Source organism: Salarias fasciatus, chromosome 13 (genome assembly GCF_902148845.1).
Source record: "Salarias fasciatus chromosome 13, fSalaFa1.1, whole genome shotgun sequence".
In the NCBI taxonomy this organism is placed as follows: Eukaryota; Metazoa; Chordata; class Actinopteri; order Blenniiformes; family Blenniidae; genus Salarias; species Salarias fasciatus.
The window spans coordinates 23,972,093-23,992,588 of record NC_043757.1 but is presented as its reverse complement, the minus strand read 5'-3'; the positions used below and the strand labels follow the sequence as shown (position 1 = coordinate 23,992,588).

At 47.5% G+C, this 20,496-nt stretch overlaps 1 protein-coding gene across 1 annotated transcript; it reads right to left on the bottom strand.

Moving 5' to 3' along the window:
• Nucleotides 1–860: 860 nt before the first annotated feature.
• On the bottom strand, nucleotides 861–19,682 carry mypn (myopalladin). Its single transcript, XM_030105971.1, has 21 exons — nucleotides 19,450–19,682; nucleotides 17,267–18,319; nucleotides 13,235–13,410; nucleotides 13,015–13,066; nucleotides 12,310–12,715; nucleotides 12,148–12,222; nucleotides 11,933–12,074; nucleotides 10,816–10,839; nucleotides 10,369–10,485; nucleotides 9,547–10,276; nucleotides 6,971–8,050; nucleotides 6,750–6,882; nucleotides 6,102–6,179; nucleotides 5,077–5,298; nucleotides 4,849–4,998; nucleotides 4,676–4,755; nucleotides 4,395–4,521; nucleotides 4,115–4,322; nucleotides 3,864–4,029; nucleotides 1,945–2,078; nucleotides 861–1,849 (listed from the first exon to the last, which is right to left on the bottom strand). The coding sequence occupies exons 2-21, from the start codon at nucleotides 18,313–18,315 to the stop codon at nucleotides 1,671–1,673; spliced, it is 5,328 nt and encodes a 1,775-aa protein (XP_029961831.1). The 5' UTR covers nucleotides 18,316–18,319; nucleotides 19,450–19,682; the 3' UTR covers nucleotides 861–1,670.
• Between the last annotated feature and the right edge of the window lie 814 nt (nucleotides 19,683–20,496).

Below are 20,496 nucleotides of genomic sequence, written 5' to 3'. Positions count from 1 at the left end.
CCAGCTGCTGCTTGTCTTGTCTGAGGGCCTCGTCTCAGGCGTGACCCTGCCCTGACGTGCCTTCCACCCTCTTTTTTTTTGTGTGCAGCCCCTCACTTGATTGGCTTGTCTGAGCCCTGGTGGCGGAGCCATGCCCTCTGTCAAAAGCCATATGTCACCACTGAGTGGTAATCGCCCTGCTCGCCATAGGAGCGTGTTCTCCTGTAAATCCACGCCTCCTTACGGAGAAACGGAGATTAGGGCGCAGAGCGTATGTTTCAGCACAAGAGAAAGTGTAACAAAGGATTCCCTCTAAATGTGTGGAGCGACTTAATAAATCTCATTATCCTGACAGGTTTCAGTGTAGTTTTAACAGTATTGTTTTGTTTTAACTAGTTAAACTTTCATTATTTTAAGATGACTGGTGACTAGTCATAAATACATTGAATTCTTGTAGACAATAACTACATTACACAATTAACAAATTCTGTAATGGAAAAAAAAATATGAATAAATAATTATTATTTTTCAATTTTTTCTAAATTCCTTCTGATATTTCCAATTTTCTGAAACACTCACGGCTCCCACTTAACAAATAGGCCTGGCAGCTGCTCAGATGAGGCTGTGAGTATAATTAGGTCACATAAGGTGAATGTAATTTTATGCCTATTTGAACTCTCATCCCCTCTAATTGGACTGATTAGCAATGCTTAATTGGCTTCCGAGCTTCCCTGTTTGTGTGGAGCCGAGCATCAATTTAAGCTAATAGGGCTCTGATTACAGCGCAGTCAAAACACGCCTTTCCCCACCGTGACTTTCCACGAGACGAGCTGAAGAAGTGAACCCGCAGCCGACAAAACCCCACCGGAGTAGCTTGAATAAATATAACTTTATTCTGAGAAGGACAAAACTATTTTACAATGTGCAACTTTACATCAAACTCACTTGAATTTAGTTAAGTTTATCGCTCGTGGTGAATAACTTTTCCATCGTGGCTGATCGACTGTCAGTTCGCGGACTCAGAGATACATCTTTGTTAAATTAGAGATGAATCACATCACCTGTCAGAGAAAACTAAATCAAAGAAAGTGTTGTCAGTGTTTGAACTGTAAGCCATCAACAGGATGGGCCCGACAGCGCAGCCGCTTGTTCATCCGGGTCTGGATCGCCGTCATGCATATACATGAAAAACATGGTGCCACAACATGTGAACTGGTGATGAACTTCAAGAAATCATAATTCAAGGTAAAAAGGGATCCGACCCTGCTGGAGCCATTTCCATCGTTGCCTGATCCAAATGACACATTCAAACGGTCTAATAATATACTTTAAACTATAAATATATATAGAACTATTGCGACTACCTCACGTGTGTGATTTGCAGTAGAAATCAGTGATGCTGCAACCGCTTCGACAGCAGGAGTAACAGTTAAGAACACACACTCAGAAAAGTGAATCATTCAAGCCGGTCAGAAAGCAGTTCCCGCCTCCACCGATGGCTCATGAGCTAAGACTTCGCAAACCTGCGTCTGAAACGCCCCTCGTACTGACTTGAGTAAATAGGAATGGTGACAACCCCGGTGCCGGCGCTCGGCAGCGTTAACACTAGAACACTCTCCGCCGCTCTAATCTGAATGTATCACTTCAAAAGCACCACACAGATTTCCCCCCGGCTCCTCCCGGCCGTCCGCTCACAGCTCCTCGCTCTCCAGCGTGGCCTCGGGCGGCGAGCTGGAGAACAGGATGGGGCCGCCGTCCGAGGTGGGGAAAATGGACTTGATGTCGAGGCCCTGGCCCGTCAGGGCGGCGTAGCGGCTGCCCGTCCGCGGCGGTCTCTTCATGGGCGCCGGGATGCTCTGATGCCACTGCGCTGAAAGCGTCGCTGACATAACTACACGCTTGTGGCGTGACACAAAACGTGACGTTACACTGGCGGCAGAGATGGAAGTTACACGTGATATTTACCATAGATATCAAGTCTGGAGGTGCAGGACACGACCCCGGCCTCGTTTTTGGCCGACACCGTGTACCAGCCAGCGTCGTCTTTTCTTGTGGGCTGGATGAGGAGACACACGTATCCTGTTGCATCCTGGGTCATGCTGAAACACACACAAATAAAGACAATAATGATAGTAATAATAATAATAAAAAAATAGCAGGAAAACTGTGTGAACATCATTCAATATTAGAGGAGAGGTGCATTTTCCCCTTTGGTTTCCCAGTGGTTTTTTTCAACTTTAAATAGTATTTTTTTGTTTGAATGACAGATTTGCTCATTGTTTCTCTTAAGACTAAAAGAGCATTTACACAGTTTATAAAGTTACAGATAAACGTTTCATTACGACAATTCTAAACACATTTGATTGTATTTTTTAATAATTTTGATTATTTTTAGTATGTTTTTGTTTTTTTTTAATGGATTCAATCTCTTATCTATATCAGCCATTTTAAATGTGTTTGTCTACTGTTTGTTTTGATCTCTGACCTTTGACCTTTGCCATTTAGGCTTGTTCAGTTTGTCTCTTTTCGCAGTTTTGAAAGAATGTCAGCGATTTTATTTCAGCTGTGTAAGCCATTCTGTCTCTGAAACATTTGGGCTTTTTTTTTTTAAACATTTTCTCGTGGTTTTGGTCTTTTTATCTACTTTTTACACTGTAGTGCTTTAAGATTTACATGCAAAAAAAGAAAAAATATTTTTTTCACTGTTTTTATCAGTGTTCTTTTTTTTTGGTCATTTTTAGCCATTTTTAATTGAAGTTGTTTTGACTCCTTCAGACATTTTGTCTGTTTTCTGTTTTTAACCATTTCAGATATTTTAGTTTTTCCACCTTTTTTTTTTTTCAGTTTCTACCCATTTTAGCCGTTTCAGTTATTTAACTTTTGAGCTCTTTTTAAGGAGACAAGAGGTTTTTAGATGTGCAGATTTTTTATTTATGTATTTTTCTTGAGTTTATTTAAACCTAATCTCAGGAACACTTAAGGGAACCACTATGAACAAACAAAAGAGGCAGAAGCGGCTCCAGAGCCACAGGCTACAGACCCTGATCTACAGTTCAGCTTAAGACAAAGAAAAACCCTTCTTGTGCTTACTGAGGCTTGTATTTCACGTATTCCGCTTAGGCTGTCAATCGAAGGAGGTTGCATGTTGTCCATTTCTGTGTGAAAGTTTCCTTCAATCCAGACACGCTGGATGAGTTATAAAGAAAGTAAATTTCCTCTCTAATAGGATTAGAATTAAATTCAGCTTTTAAACATGTTTCATTGAGATATTTAATAATATTGCCCCTCCACTGATTTCTTTTGATCCAGATTTATTCTCACAAACCAAAACAGAGATTTTCCATTGTGAGGCTGCTCCCGCTGAGCCACGCCCCTCACTGTGACAAACACCGTCTCCGACACAAGACATCTGTTGAGACGAGGAACTCCTCCTCCACACTGCTCATTTCACTATTTTTGTTCACTTTTCGAAAACAAAATGAAAAGGCTTGATTTGTAATCCAAATAGCTGCTTTTAGCACTAAACAATGTCTTTTTTTTCTACTTTGCGTGCACTCACAACTTCTCACAAAAGGCATCGCAGACGATTCAGCAGCTGTCGTATTGATTTGTGAGGATCCGAGCAGCTGATTGGATCAGATCTGTTTTTATATCAACACACATAAGCTTGTAGAGACACTAAAGAGGATGATATGGCTTTTTTTTTTTTATATATTTTTGTTAGTTAAATGTGTTAATCAGCTACCTGGTGCTTTAAGCAGCTAAAGTGTTTGTGTTGTTTGATTTTCTTGAAACACACGTTGCAGTAAGACTTCTACATCCACTGTACTTGAACTGTGTGTCTGTGTGTGCGCGGTATCATCCTGCATTAGCGTCCCTCTGACCTGATTCTGTCCTTAGTTCTCGGAATGGTCTCATTGTCTTTCTTCCAGAAGATGGCTGGGGGGGGCATCCCCGCCACGCGGCACTCCAGCCTCACGGGGGTCCCCTCGGGAATCCCCATGTTCTGCAGCTTCTCCACGAACTGCGGCGGGTGCTTCATCTCTTTCTCTGGAGGCGAAGTCCTCGGTCACACACGGTCACACTCGCCCACACTCGCCCGGCCCGTCACGTCAGAGTGCGGAGGAGGCCTTACCCACGACTTTCAGCTCCAAGCTGAAGGAGCTCTGCCCGGCTTTGTTGCTGGCGATGCAGGTGTAAGTTCCGGCGTCCTTCTGCGTCAGCGGGTCGATGACCAGAGAATGGACGCCGTTCTCCCGCACCAGCATCTTGTGGTACATGTCTGAATAGATCGGTCTTCCGTTCACCAGCCACATCAGCTCCGGGCTGGGCAGCCCGCTCACCTGGAGCCCGATCAGAACGACAGTGAAGCAGCGCAGAAACCCCTCCTCGAGTTCCGGGACCTCCGACCTCACCTTACAGTCCAGCCTGCACAGCCTCCCCTCGTGAGCCATCATGTCCCCCGGCGCCTGCAGGAAGTGAGGGCGGAAGAAACGCTCCTGGGTCTGCTCGCCCTCCACCTCCTGGATGCGGGCTCGCACCCTGACCGCGGGAAGAGGTGAGGAGAGCATCAAACAACACACAAACACACACAAACACACACATTTGTCTGATTCCTGCATTCATGTTTGGCTGAATGTCGTCTACTTCTATTCAGTTCTCATCTGGAGCTCACATGACAGTCAGAACGGCTCACCTCTGAGCATGAATGGGTGTCAGGCGGCTTCGGGGCGGTCCAGTTTGGACTATCAGATGACCGGAGCAGCTGATTCGTCCCTGACGATCATAAAAATCACAAATCATCCAGATCAGTGACAGAAAAAGAAAGAATGTAGGGAACATTAAAGAGATTTTGGAGAAGAGTGTAACCTGCGGATTGGCCGCCATGACGGTGTAGTTGCCGTCGTCGTCACTGGTCGTGCACTCTATGTGCAAAGCGCAGGTCCCGTCTCCTTCTCTTATCTTCTTGTAATGGATGTTCTTCCTCAAAATCTGCTTGCCATCCTTGAACCAGTAAACCTGACGAGCGAAGAGACTGACGAGAGTGAGGAACTGAAAATGAGGAAGGCTGCCGCTGTTTGACCGTGAAGATCTCACCTTCGGCACTGGGATTCCCACAATTTTACATGAGAAGGTGACGGGCACGCCCTCCATCGCCCGGAAGTTCTTCAGCTTCTTGTCGAATATGGGTGCGATGCACTTCCCGTTGGGCACGTCGTCGTGCTGCACCTCGTCGTCCGACTCCTCCACCGGAGTTCGCTCCAGACGGAACTCAATCTCACTCATTAGCCTTTGCTCGAAACTGGACACTTTGTACTCCTGGAAATTGAAAACTTCCCTCCGTAAAAGTAGCCACAACGACCGGACCACTGTGTGCATTCGGGCAGAAGGCCGACTTCTGCAGTGACATGCACGTACACGTTGCATGGAAGCTCAAAACACGGAGATGCTGCGCCGACAGCGTGCGTCCGTCGACCACGTACCATCAGCGGTATTAAAGTCACAGCCCATCGACTCAAAACCCCAGAAACACATCTGAGACTTTAACCCACTCGATGATGAGAGTCATGCAGCGATCATTCTCAAAGTACCAGTCCGGCTAGCTAAAACCTTTCTCCTTATCCAACCACACCAAACAGGTCTGAGGGTAAAACAGAGAACAGAGGAAGAAGAGCTGAAGTTGGACGTGAAACACCTCATTGGATTGGGAATGAATTACAGCTTCTAGTCGTTTTGTCATCGGTAGGCTGGCAGAGATGAGCGTGGCTAAATGTGAGGCTAAAATGGAAAACTGTGAGAGTATTTTTCACTAAAAGTACACTGACTCCTTTCAGTAATGTTAAAATAATTTCCTACAAGCATTACTGTGGAAAACTGGTTCGGATGAAGTGAAAACTGTCGTTAAACCTTCTTAAAGTTTTACCTCTGATATGTGTTTAGATTCTCCGTGCAAGTTATATATTAGTAAGCTTGGATGCTTGATTAGAGATATTAATTAAATAACTGCTGTGTTTAGTTCCATTTAAGAGAACGTTTAGAGTCTTGTAATCCCGGTGCGAAACATGATAATAACCCATACAGCCTGGAGCAAAGCAGCGCTGGAGACGGGAAGATCCTTGTACCTCATCATAGTTAATGACAGTAGCAGGAATGTTTGGTCCAAGCGGTCTGCTCGCTGTTTTCCCCTCAATATTCAGCTTCTATGAGAGGATAGGGATGGATGATGAACACACAAACTGAACAGAACACTCGTACACACACACATGGTGATGGAAAAAACATACAAACTGGGCTGCTGTTGCTGTTGTTAGCATGCGCCGATTGGTTATGTAACATGGACAAACAATGATGAAAGGGCATTAATGTGCGAGGGGGGGGGGTGGGCGTCGACCGGCGCTCTGCTGAATTGAGGTTCATCATTGCTTCTGAGTCATTCTGACTGTGACCGCGAGTTCACGTCACGTCCGTCGAGCCACAGTCGACTCAGGATCTACACATTCAGAGCACACATCTAGAAAGCTTGAGACAAGTGAGAGAGCTGCACAGGAAACCCGTTAATACACAGTGAAATATACTGAATGACTGTGTCGCAGCAACTGGTTAGTTAGAAATTGCCAATCACTAATATTTCAACCTGATGTTTTCTGGCATTACTAATCACACAGTAGTGTAAAATGTTTCTGATAACACTGGCTCCACCTTCTGGTCTCTCCTACATCTTCTATCAACAGGTTGAGAAACCAGCCGGCGCTGCAGGGACCACCTCGTACCTGCTGATGTGCAAACTGCTGTGAGTCGTGTCTGAACTGAAGCTTCTTCTCGATGTCTTGGAGGAGGAGCTCCCTGCTCTCGCGGACGTCTTCGACTGATGGGACGCGCGGCTTGGCAGCCTTTTTCTGCAACCTGCAACGACAGAACGGACCAGAATGCAGCGACGTCTGCGGAAACCCGCGGTGCGAGAGCCATCTGTGGACGGTCGGGGAAGACGCACCCCACGGGAGCTCCTCGGGGCAGTCCCATGGAGTTGGTGGGCTGGCCCAGGCTCAGCGACGGCAGCACGGCGCTGAGGAAGGCCACGGGGTTCTGGATGGGGCTGGGAGTGGAGCTGCTGGAGGCGGGGGACGAGGCCTGCGGCGGCGACTGGGCCCGCAGGCCGAAGAGGCTGTTGAGGAATGGCGCCGACGCCGGAGTCGGCGAGGACACAAGGGACGGGGGGCTGGTGGGGGACATGAGCACCCTTGTGGGGAAGGTCCTGGGTGGGGGGGAGAACGGCGGCAGGGTCGGGGAGCTGGCGGCGGAGGAGTTGAGCTCGGCGGCCAGCTCCTGAAGGAGGGGCACGGGCGATTCCGTCGGGGACGGGCTCCGGACCGGCGAGAAGATCTGCGCGGCGATGAACTCTTTCGGCCGCGTGTAGCTGAAGCTGCTGGAGATGGAGGTCAGGTTCATGAGGGAGGCGTGGGCGCTCCTCAGCAGAGCGGCCGGAGACGCCACGTCCTGCGAGGCCGCGGGAGAACCTGCGGGGGCGGTGCTGAACTTGGGCGCGGGCGGGGCGAAGAACTGGGGCGCGGACGTGGTTCTGGGGTGAGCTGCGGGGGACAGGTTGAGGTGGGAGGCGTGGATGGCGTTGACCTGTGGGAAGGGGGCGGCGCTCAGCTGAGGAGCGGGAGGAGGAGCCGTCACCAGCGAGGAGGTCTTCAGCGGAGGAGGAGGAGGGGAGCTCACCGAAGGAGCGGGAGCAGCGCTGAACGGGGGCGAGAAGGTGGTTCTGGGAGCTGGAGCAGTGCTGAGGGTGGGGGCGGGGGGCGCCACGGTGGTCTTCAGAGGAGGTGCGGTCTGCCGCGGGGCTGCCGGGGCCTCGTGGTGGGCCTGGAAAGGCGGCATGTGGGGCTCCCGGTGCAGCCTGGGAGACCACAGCGTGGTCACCTCCTGGGCGCTCTGGACCTCGGGCTTGGTGTGGCTCTGGAATGGGGGGTGGGACGGCGTCTGGACGCTGGACCGGGTCGGAGGCTCGGGGTCCTGCTGCTGCTCCATGAGCACCTGGTTATGCAGGAGCTGGAGCTGAGCTGGGTCCCTGCAAAGTCAGAGAACAGTCAAAACTATACATGGAGAGGACGGGGGAGGCTCAGCGCTCGCTTCTAATAAATTCGTTCCACGCAGTAAACCCGGCAGGAATGAGCCGAAGCCAGCATGGAGAACTCTGCCCTTTTATGGACTACCAGCCAGCAGCCCACAAACATCCCTGTACACGCTTCAAACACCTCCATAAACAGGATGCTAACTTTGACTTATCACGGGATAACTTCTAATTCACAAACTATGAAGTAAACAAACCATCCTATCTTAATTTTGTGTTGTTTAGTCAATGATATCTTAAGAAAAGAAACATGAGAACATAAGGACACAACTTTCTCAGCAGCATCGTTCAAAGTCTTTGATATGTGATTGAAAGTAAACTTACATATAAAAAATCCCATCCTTTGTTTTAGAAAGTCGGTAGATCCACATTTGAGGTCCGCGTGCAGCCGTTTATGAATCAAAATGATCCTGGCCGCTGTCTTCCAGTGAGCAGACCGCCCACCTCCCTGGAGATAACACTGCCCCGGACTCTCGCTTTAACACTGTGCAAACTTTCCCTCGACACACAGCAGCTCGTTTTTAACCCTCATAATGTTGTCACAGTCCACTTTCAGCTCATCTGAAGAATCTGACGCACGATAAAAGCTGCTCTTAAATGAGGGAGATTTATTGTTAAATAATAAAAAACTGTTTTCAAACTATCATGATATATATTTTGACCCCCAGTAAAAAAAAAAAAACGGTTGCTCCGGTCATATCTCTTCTGGGGGTGTAGGTTTAGGGAGTTTTAAATCTTTCACGCTGTAAATAAAAGCAAGACAGTGGCTTTAATCATACAGCGTTAACACTGCTATTGCTGGTAGGTGACGGAAGCTTGTATGTGATGGAACGAATTTTAACTTACATGTATTTAAAGATATTTCATTCAGTAAAATGATCTAAATCACGCTTCGCCTCAGGGTTTGAGTCTGATTCACAGTGGACCTTTCTAAAAAGACCTCAAACCAATCAAAACGTATGTCGACATGATCAGGATGATTCATGATGCCTGATGATGATCATTTTTATGCAGTCGCTTGATTTATTCACCCCTGTGTGGAGGGTCAAAATCTCAGGTTACTTTGTACTACGTGCACACTCACAGTATTTACATCTAGTATATACGTATTCTATTAAAAGTTAACGGGAGTAAACGGATCCGTTGGCTCAACTTTCACCTTCACTGACTCGTTTTACTCCGCTGCCTCAAACAGCTGCTTCGTATCCACAGAGAAGCAACGTTCATCAGCTGGTTTTGGAGCTTAAACTTGAACCGCCTCTATCTTAACGTCAAGCTTCAGGTGAATTAAATAATGTGAACACTTCCTGGATTCTTCTTCATGGGTACCAATGTGGCTCATTTGACCTTTTGACTGCTCTAAACTACATCAAAGCTGTTTTTTTTCCCAGGTTTGTTTTCCACTGGGGGTGTTTTCTCATTGCCGTACTCACAGTTTGGGTTTAGCCAGCACAGGTGGTGGTTCCTTGTTTATCGAAGCAAGAGCGACGTCTTCATCAGACTGACCGGACGCGTCATTCTGTTCCTCCTCCTCGTCTTCGGGCAGTTTGAAGTGCACACGCAGGCCGACTCTGGAGCCGGAGCGCGAATCCTTGTGGTTGGTGGCGGTGCCCGTCTTTAGACAGGAGTTAGGAGGAGGATCGGGCAGAGGCACCACGACGGGGCTCCCGTTCTGATGGTTTGGGACGCCCTTCACCCTGTTGCTCGCGTCAGGCGACGTCACTGACGGTCGAGGCACTTCCTGTTCTGCTGAAGGAACAAATGGCTTTGGGTAAGGGAGGATCTGCCTGCTGCTCTGAGCTTCTGGAAGAACCCCGTTGGACCCAGGAGGGTGCTGATGGAGGGCGCCAGGATCTACGATGCTGCGAGAGTCGAGGCAGGAGGGTTCCAGACTGGGCAGGCTGGAACGAACGGGGTCTGAACGCAACATGCTGGAGCTCTGCGGGTCCAGGCGGAGGGTGCTGGTGTTTAAGGGGTCCAGGCGCACGCTGCTGGGGACGAGTGGGTCCAGCCGAATGGTGCTGGAGTGTGGCTTGATGCTGTTGGCCACTGGGACCTCTGGTTGGCTCACCGTCGCTTCTGATTTGGAAAACTCTAGAATTCGACTGGGCTCTATGGTGAGGGTGGTGAAAGGCCTCATGTGGTTGCTTTCGCTGCCATTGCCTGGGGAGAATCAGAGTACATTTACAAGCTTTCATGAAAAAAACTAATTTCATATCACAGAATTCTTCTGAAAGTGACAGAGACAGCGTTACCTTTGACCCTCAGTGTAGCCGTGCTCGACACGGTTCCATACTTGTTGTTCGCTGTACAAGTAAACATCCCTGAATCTTCAGGAAACACCTCGGCAATGACCAAAGTGCATATTTCCTCTGATGGTGGAGAAGAAAAGAGGTGATACTCACATGTGTGATCACTTCAACATACTGTGTATCTTGGTGTTTGCATAGAGAGCTCAGCTATGAGGCTTCTTCGTGTCACTCTGCGGCTTGTGCAGGTTGAAGCGATATGTGCTTAGATGAAAAACCGGCCTTATATGGCTCAGAGTCGGGAATAAGCAGCCCTGGCTTTTGTACAGATGAAGAGCAGAAGCCTCAGCCAAAGACTATAAACACTTCAGTGGAGTAATATGTACACAGTGAGGCATCAGGCTGCCGCTTCGCCGCAGTCAACACTTGTTTTCAGACGAGAGGAACATGTACCTGTTTCAGCTGGAGATCTGGGCTCTGAAACAGAAATAAGTACAGAATTCCTCATGAAGGGCAAATGAAGTGCTGATGTTACATCCGCATTTTAGGAAGCTGTTGATCACTGAGGGAACATCAGTTCATGCTCAGTTAATGCAACATGAATAATATTTAGCAGTGAACATAATCACAGTCGTATTTATGCTGCTGGATGAGAGAAATCATTTCAAAGACAGGCGAAGTATGAGTTTCGATAAAGTGCTACCACCTCTTCATGCCTTCAGACACACACGACAGCAATCCTAATGTTTTTGATCACGTGAGCCTGATGAATTTGTCCCACTGGATACAGTTTGATATAAATATGAATCATTTAGGCCAGGGGTCACCAACCTTTTGAGAGCCAAGGGCCATTTTAGTCAGTATTCAGTTGTTCAAGGGCTACCGGCCTAAATGAAATATCCAAGACTTCATGTTTAACTATTTTATTGCATAAGGTAATAACATAATTTCATGATTTTAAGCCAATATTATGTCACATGAGAAACAGCTGTGTTCAAATCTTCATATTAAAGAGAAACTAACAATTTAATTTGCTAGAAAATACCCTCAAGGGCTACTGGGCAAGCCCCAGAGGGCACCACGTTGGTGACACCTGATTTAGGCCTTCTTATTCGATCAATTCTGAGCAGCAATAAACATTCTTCTGAAAATGAAGCTATACATAAAAAGTTAGAGGTCTTTTTTTTTTTTTTTTTTACTGTAATATGGAGTTTTATTGTCTTTAATGTGCAGACTTTCTGAAAATAACTTTAAAACTGCATGACCTGAGTAATCTGAGTATTGAGGCTTTTATTTTTAATGCTCTTTGAAATTAGTTGCATTCACATGACGATCTTCCCTTTAAGTGTTATAGTAGCAACTGCTGCAAGACAATCAACTTCGTGTTTTATATGAATACTGAAGTTGATTAAAATGATTTAAAGAAAACAATGCAGTTTTTTTTTTCTTCATGAACATACCCATGATGTTTGGAATCTACAGGAAACCAGGTCGTTCTTAAGTGATTTCAGGGATGCTGGCAGGTTGTAAACATATCTTAAAGTCTGGTAATTACAGCAGCAGAACTTACTTTTCTGCAGGATCCTGAAATCAGGGGAGTCCTCAATGAGTTTCCCTTCCCGGTACCAGTCCACCCTGGGTGATGGCACTCCCTTCACACGACACTCTAGCACCACCAGCTGGCTCTCCAGTGCACCGAGGTCCTGCAGGCTCTGATGGGACAACACAGCCCATGTGCTGCATCTGCAAATCCAACACTTAGGTCCTTTTCTGGAGCAACTGTACCTTTGTGAATACAGGAGCAGCCATGATGGGTTGTCCGTTGAGTCCTTGTGGATAGCTGTGGTTTGAACTTTGACTCTGAAGATTCAACGGAGAAACAGCTATGTGTTGAAGAAAAATATAAAATGACTGCGATCATGGAAGTCTGTATATGACAGATTGTACCTCTGGCTGTGGTGTTTGTGATGGATCGGCCCCTGCTGGGTTCAAAGCGGTCGCTGCAGCTGGAGCCGTGTGCGGCGTGGGTACGATGGCCACAGGTGTTTCCGCCTCTGGTGCTGCCGGGAGCTCTGTATCATCTGATAAAGCGGGACACACCTGTGCAGGTAACGCTGCGGCCCCGTCCGGAGCAGGCTGGAGTTCTGGGGCTGCGGGTGTAGCTGCAGGTATCCGGAGAACCGGGACGGGGTCTGTGGCCGTCGGGCTGTTTTCTGGCGAGGAGCGCTCCTCTGCTGCCTCCTCAGCAGCTGCTTCAGGCCGGGACGACGCAGAGTCTTCCTCTTTTGCAGAAACAGCTTGATTTGATGACGGAGGTAATGATGGGGACAGCTTTACTTGTTTCCTTTGTGGTCTTTGAAAATCACAGATCAAAAAAATTATTTTTTTTTCCTGTAAAGGTTCACAAACTGTGCAGATTCCAGTACTGAATGAAAAAAGAATCATTAGGGAAAGACACAACTGTATGATCAACATTTGGCCGTATTGAATTCATTCACTTTGCATTTTGTTGACTGGGTTATTTTTGAAGAGCTTTCTTGCTTTTTAGGACTTTTTTCTCATCTGCATAAAACTTTTGCAGAGTTGTGCACTTCTGTACTGTTTGAAGAACAAGATGTGATCATGCAGCTGCTGCTGATGGAGGTCACTCACTGGGCTACATGTTCAAAATGTTGCTCCCCCTCTGAGTCTGACGAGGAGGCTCCTGGAGAAAAAGAACACACATTCGTTCACAGCAGTGTCAGAAGGATCGCATAAGAAATGCATTAAATAACTTTACTTGGTGTCTCAGAAAGTAGACCTACAAAACCAAGTTTAATTTGGAAGTGAGTACGATATAAGAACGGCGTTAACCCAGGAATGTTAGAGTCACCTTCGACGTAGATCTCTGCCGATGTGGAGTCGGTGCCGTAGAAATTTGAGGCGAAGCAGGAGTAGCGCCCGGTGTCTTCCTCAAACGCCTCTGCGATGATCAGAGAGTGCAGCTCGCCGTCGGTGATGATCTGAATGTCAGGGCTGTTTTCCAGTTCCTTGCCCTCACAGAACCACCTGCAGACGAACAGAAAACAGCTGAAAACTGGTCGCTTCGTTACATTACGGTGTCCAGTTTGACAAAGTTGCATAAACCACATCTAGTTTTATATGGAGAACAATCTTAGTCTCTGTTTTTGACTTGTTTTTTTTTTTTCCAATAGAGTGGATCATACTTTCTGCATTTGCTGTTTTGCTCTTGTACTTGATCCAGTCTCAACCTCGGTAATGAAACTTGTTTACCTCAAGCTGGAGGCTTTCATTTGCGTGTGAGTAGTGATATGGGATCACTGGCTTCAGAAGGATATTCCAAGACTGTCCCACTAAACGTTCTTATTTAAAACCCAGTCTTTTTCTTCCATTAACCTTCTGACACCGTTTCCACAGGGCTGATACTATGCGGTGTCTGTCTCAGTTCCCTAATAATGTTCCTGGCTCGCTGCCACCCGGCGGAGCTATGCAGGCCAGGAGGAAAACGTTTTGATGAGCAAGCCCTATCTCTTTTCCCTGTAAGACAAGAAGCAACTCCGGCCTGTCGTGCCAGATTCGAGGCCGCTCCGGAGCACATTTTGATGTTGTGAAGATGAGGAGCACAAAACAGCTGATGTGACGTTAAAGGTGACAGAAAGCTTACACAGCCCGCCATCATGTCGACGCGTTTAAAACTTGTTGATTACAAGATGGGGCAGACATGAAACAACAATCAAATCTGGCTGGTTAACCCTAACCCTAACCCCAACCCTAGTAAGCAATAAAGTCATCTATAATATCAGCGGGATTAAATGTTCGGTAAGAACCTGATGAATAGCAGTAAAACCTTTGCTAACAGTATGTTCTTTCTTGGTAAAATGTACCTTGGTCTATTTTTATCTTGGTAAAACCATAATGGCAATCCGCAAACTTCTTCCCTGTCTTCGCCAGCAACATATGCATCACTTTCGACGTCAGCGCCCGTCTATTTCAGGAGGATGACACCTCGATGCTTTATAAAAATCCAGCCAATAAACAAACAGGAATGAGGTGATGTGTTCCTCTCTGCCGAGACGTCACCGTACGGCCGTAAATCACATCCAGGGCTTTCACCGCTGATGAGGACAATCTTGACTTTTTCCTGATAAATACACACCTGACTGAAAGTGTCAGACTCTGGACATCGCAATGGGCTTCCTAAAGCAGTTCAAACTGTTCCCGCTGACTTGGATGCAACGCAGGCGACGGTCCTGGAATGTGCGGTCTCTATCCTGCCTGAGCCCCGCTCTGTCATTTCCAATGAGTAAAGGGTCTAAATTGAAACCATGAGTAGCAAAGGAGGTGGCGGCCGGTCTGTGGGGCAAAGACCCTGCCCGCTGCACCTGTCCGGGCTATTTTCCCTCCGGAGATCAGAACCAGAGAGGAGATTCCCGCTGGAGCCTGGGATCTCTGCATGGCTGGCAAAAACTCATACGCACAACGCTAAACTTAGGCGCGGAATACACACAATGCTGTACGCCGACACTCAGAGTACATACACCACTGCAAACTGAGGGGAAACATGAACTGCACTATAAGTTAGACACACAGCAGCTTCAGGCACAGCGACAGCAACTATAGACGCTACGCCAGAGGAAAAGTGCTTTATGAGAATCCCAGTGTAAACTCAGTGTTACATCCAAACAAGAAACCACTGAGCTGGAGCTCCAGTCTTCAGATGAGAACACTTACTAGATGCTAAGGCAACAGGAAAACCATATAAAGCTATTCACAGAGGAAAAACAATATAAATCATCTCACCAAAGTCTTTATGCTTCTGTCAGGAGCTCAGTCAGTTCCATTATCAGACGTGACTGCAGCTCGCATTGCCAGTCCGGGCTAAAAATGGCCGGGAGCTGCATTCTCCCCGGACAAGTATAAGTTAGAGCCTCAACAATGTGCAGTAGGACTAACAAGCCCATGCCCCCTGTGGTCCACAGCACCTCAGATTCACCCGCTCAAGTCTCTCCTCGTTGTCCTGGGAGGGAGTTTCAAGTCCAGCAGTGGCTGCTTTAACGCATTTTACAATAAAACTGTCATATAAAAAGCACAGAACACACAGTAACAGTGAGAGATCGCTTCAGAAATGGACTGGATGCAGAAAGACCAGGGAGTGGCGCTTGTTTTTAACTATTAGAGCTACGGGTGTTTTTCTCAAAAAATCAAAGCCTCACAAAATTATCATTTGGCCACTGACCACACACACACTCACGCACACACACACACACACATGCACGCCTGCACAAACACACACTCATGCCATTGAGAATCAGCTGTTGGTTATCCTCACATGTCACCTTGTTTGGGTCTCCAGAGGAAACACTGCATTATTCATCCCAACGCTTCACACTTCACACTTCTCACACACACACACACACACACACACACACACACACACACACACACACTTCCATGTTTAGAACAGAAACACTCTGACACGCGTACCAACACTGTCTGTCGATGTACATTTTGGAAAAAAAATAAACTCCTGAAAACACACAAGAAATAATCCTTTTGGTGTTTTTACATTTACAAAGAGATATTTGCATTTCCTGTTTAAAAGATACTAAAGCTGAAATCTGAAGTATTCATAATCTTACAAATTTTCAGGTGCATTTTGTAAATATATCTGTTTGTTTGTGTTTGTCCTCAATCTATAGGCCTGTATTTAATGCATTGGATTTTAGAAGTGTATTTTGTCTTCTCTGTGTTATGTGATTTATGTAGTTATCTGTTAATTATCTATGATTCGGTCATCGATTCAGTAGGGCCGCACGGTGGTGTAGTGGAATTGCATTGCAGGGAAAACAAGGGCAATACCAGGCGATGTTTGTACGGTGTGCTGATATTGTATTCTGAGATATATCCTGCATAGCTGCTTTTAAAAGAACTGACAGTGCAGCTGCTACGCTTTACAAGTGACTCATCCAACAGTGTTGCATTAAAATGTATTTTCTCTATCAAAGAGAGCAGCACTTCAGAGAGAAACCTGCTGCTGTCATCTCACTACTGCTTGTTTTGAAGTAATTTAACTCAAATGTAAATGTGCATCTTGTTTCTTCTTTATGGTTTGATTGGAAATAGGCGACTGCAACAAGGCTTTTCTGTCGGGCCTGAAGCTTTCAGCGGATCCACTGAAATCTCATGGAGGATTCCAGCCTGTGATGATCCTGGAATTGATTTATTCCATAGGACAGGGACGTGAACGCTACAGCGCTGGCGTTAATGCTAACCGTTTGAGTCAGATGAGTTCACAGACGTTCAATGAACGAGTGAATCAGTCGGCGTCAGATTGACAGGCACAGGAGTCGACTGCCAGAGAGCCGGAGCAGCTCTACATGAACACAGCTACATGAGCTTTTATTAAAGAAGTGGACCATGTGAATCAACCGGTCCGATCTCACTTAAATAATCACCTTTGTCCTGCAGGAACTGGAAAACTAATTCCATTTGCTTTTAAAAGAGAATGCACATTTTCATAACACTATCAATATAAAGCAGCAATAAAGCAAACAAAAGGTATCGACAATAAACTGCTAATTTTGAACAGAGTTGATCAGTTGTTTTGTTGTTAGAGTTTGTTGTATATTTTGTAATCGCAGATGGTCGAAGCTGTCAGATCCATGCAGTGGACCGATGTCCAAACTCTGAACCTGTCATCCTCCTTAATCTACTATCATTCACCTCAAAGAAAACAGGCAGCTCTGGAAGAACTCAATCCTTCTGAACACTGCCGGAGGTCCAGAGAGACGCTGCTGCTGACACAGCCTCGTAACAAACGTCCACTTCCTTCACCGAGCTGAACGCGGATTGATAATCAGTAGAACGGCGTCGTCTCCTTGAAGAGTGTGGCGTGTTTTCTTACCGGACTTCGGGCACTGGGAGTCCTGTCACGATGCAGTCCAGCTGGACCTTGCTGCCTTCAGGAACCTCCCTGCTTTTCAGTTTCTGGATGAATTGCGGCGGCTCGCACACAGGCTCTGCCGAGTGCGGCGTTTCTGCCGGAGCCTCTCGCTCTGCCTCCCAGGAAACGGGCTCGTGTTGTTGCTCCTCGGTAACCCTGCCGCCGTGGAACTCCGCCTGTCCCTGCCCGGGGTCCGGCAGGACCGCCGGCTGGTGGCTCGCAGCAGGACTCGGCCTCTCCTTCTCGGCCTCTGGGCACATGAGGCTGCGCTCCCTGCTGTCGGGGCCGAGGGCGTACGCCTCCCCGTCGCCCGGCGTCTTGTTGGGGACCCGGCTCCGGTGGGTCTTGCAGGCCCTCGGCCGGACCCGTTTGGAGCTGTTGGCCTTGAAGAGGGAGGAGAGCTCCTCGATGAAGTCCGCCGCCTTGTTGAGGAACTCCTTCTTGGACTGGGTCTCGGGACCGTACGGGGTGTTTCTGGCCGGCTTGCTGTAGTCGTGGAGCGCCTCGCCGTCGCTCCCGATCACGCTGTCCTGCTGTGCGAACGCTTTGTGCAAGTTCCTGTCGGGAGTTTGTGCTGCTGGCAGTTCCCTAAACTCTGGGGCTGGCTGAGTTAAGGGCCCAGTCGGGATCGCGGCATAAGGGGTAGCCGGGGGCGCGGTGGAGGAAACCGAAGCTGAGGAAATGCCTGAGGAGGTTAAGGGTGCGACGGAGGCCTTGACCTCTGGCCTCTCCTCACGGGGGTCGTGTCCGATGGCCTGCCGGGCCAGGTTCACGCTCTTATCCAGCTCCTCCTGGCTGAGGAAGGCCGACAGGTCCGGGAACTGGGCGTCGTTGAGGCCCGTGGGGTCCTCGGCCTTGCCTTTGAGAGAGCCGTAGATCTGGAGGCGAGAGGACGAGGCGTCGGAGCGACTCATCTCGCTGTGGCGCTGCTGGGCTCTGGCCTCCGCCAGGTAGCTCTCCCTCAGCAGCTGGGACAGAGACGGAGTCTGCTCCACTTTGTTCTCTTGCATGTTTCTGAAAAGAACAACACAAAACTGAAGATTAAAAGGATGCAGATGTGTTTTTATGTCTATTTAAAACATCTCAGTGAGTGGCATTTCCTGATTTTCACATCGTGCACCTCTAAACGGCACTGTGATGGAGAGATGTAAACGTTTTACACTCTACTCTTCTAGACGAAACAATATTTTTTATTTGAACTATTGGTGTTTCACAGATAAGTGTTTAAAAAAAAAAACCCTGCAGCCTAGATATATCTCACGATATCGGCCTGAATGGCATGTTCCCACAATCTGTTGTGAAATATTTGGCTCAAAGACAAAGCAGAGATACGTCTGTGGTTAAACGGAGGGGATATTTGTTAAAAATAGCTTTTTATTTCAGCCTTAATTCCACCTTCCGCTGGCCTCCACAGGATATCAGGTTCATGAGCTGACACCAGACCTGATGGCATATGGGCAGCTCTTTTCTCTTCTCCCCCGGTTCCCCTGCCACTAAAATGACGTTTAGGCTTTGCACAACTTTTTGACACAAGGCATGAGCAAGTTATTGAATCCAGACATCAGATAGGGCTCACACATGCTACTGACACTCAAATCAGAGCAATTAAGAGCCGGCAATGCCCTTCCAACAGACCTGGAGCTGCAGCTGTTGTGTACATTAATCCTCTGCAAACAGGCTCCAAGCCCACCGAGTCATATCTAATAATAGCCAGGGGTCAGTTTACATGAAGAAATCAACACACACACACACACACACACACACACACACACAAGGGGAAAAAAAAAAAAAAAAGCTGTGCTCCTCTCTTCATCCTGTGGCCTCGATTCTCATCAGTCACAACGTTCATGAATTCACTTCTACAGACAACTGTAATGATCATGTCTGAAAACCTGCTGAGTGTGATAACCCAGCTGGAGGCCGCACAGAGGAGAACCCTCCCACCCACACACACACACACACACACACACACACAGGTTAAGATAATTCAATTAAACTGGAGCGTAACATTCTCACAGAAATAGCCCCGTCTGAGGCTCAGCGTCAGAGATTTTCTGAGGCTATACACAGCATGCCAAGGCCGATGCCAGAACAGTCCACAGGGTCACGCCGAACAATTGAATTAGGTGGGCGGCGTGTTTTACCTTCACAGTAAACCCAGCTGCCCCCCTCGGAAGGACTGCTGGATCCTCCACCTGTGCTGAAAGGGGGCGATTCCAGTGTTCCTGCTGCCGCCGCCGCCGCCGGGGAGAGTCTTGGGGTGCAGGCAGCTGCCCGGCCTTCCCGCTTTTTTTTTTTGTTTTCCCCCCTCAAGCCGAGTTAACCTTGAAGTTTACAGGAAAATGCAGAGCCGAGTCGCTACGGTAACCCGTCACCAGTAAAAGTAGCAACATTTGTCAGCGCAGTAGTCGCAGGTTATTTTGGGGAGGCCTGGCCCATGTGTCTGGGTGGCCTCGGCGCCCATTGGCCCGCCGGGGCGTGCTGGAAAGGGATTCCTCCTCCACTGGTCCATCCAGGACCTCCGTCACTACAGAATTAGAAGCCCTCTGACACACACACACACTCATGTTAACACTGCAGATTAACATCAATTTCCAAACACAAACATGCGACAGCGGAGTGATAATTACTGAAGTTTCAATGAGTTTTATTGGTTTAAGATAGAAAGATATCTCAAAACAGATTCCTAAAACTGCTTTAGAACCAATATGGGGATTCCTATTCACAGCTGCTTTAATGTGGATGTTCCTGAAGCACAGGGGTCAGAAATGAGAGCTCAGGTTCAAGTTGAGGTCAACGAAAATGTTTGTCAAGACTGATTTAATAAAAATGAGTTTACAGAATGATGAAACCATGTTAAAAACAAAAAAGCAAGCCTGAGCGTCTGCTCACACCTAAAACAGTGTAAAAGGCCTTGAATGAAAAGTTTCCAAAGGATCTTAGAGCGTCGAAAAAAAAGAAATCAATATACATGAACTGCTATTTACATCATCAACAGGCTACACATGTCAGAAACATTGTGTATGTGTATGTGTGTGTGTGTGTGTGTGTGTGCATCAGAACAGGACCTGCAGATCTCTTGCTTGGATGAGTTCAGAAAGCATCCAGCATGATGCACAAATACAGTACAAGCAAGAGAATAATCCCAGCACTCATCAGTAACATCCTGCAGACGGTACATCTGCTAACAC

Excerpts from the sequence above, each read along its gene's own strand:
- mypn (XM_030105971.1), bottom strand. The coding sequence starts at position 18,315 with ATGCAAGAGAACAAAGTGGAGCAGACTCCGTCTCTGTCCCAGCTGCTG. Across the intron at positions 4,999-5,076 it reads TGGGAATCCCAGTGCCGAAG|GTTTACTGGTTCAAGGATGG; the intron begins GTGAGATCTTCA and ends TTCGCTCGTCAG. Across the intron at positions 4,030-4,114 it reads CTTGGAGCTGAAAGTCGTGG|AGAAAGAGATGAAGCACCCG; the intron begins GTAAGGCCTCCT and ends CTTCGCCTCCAG.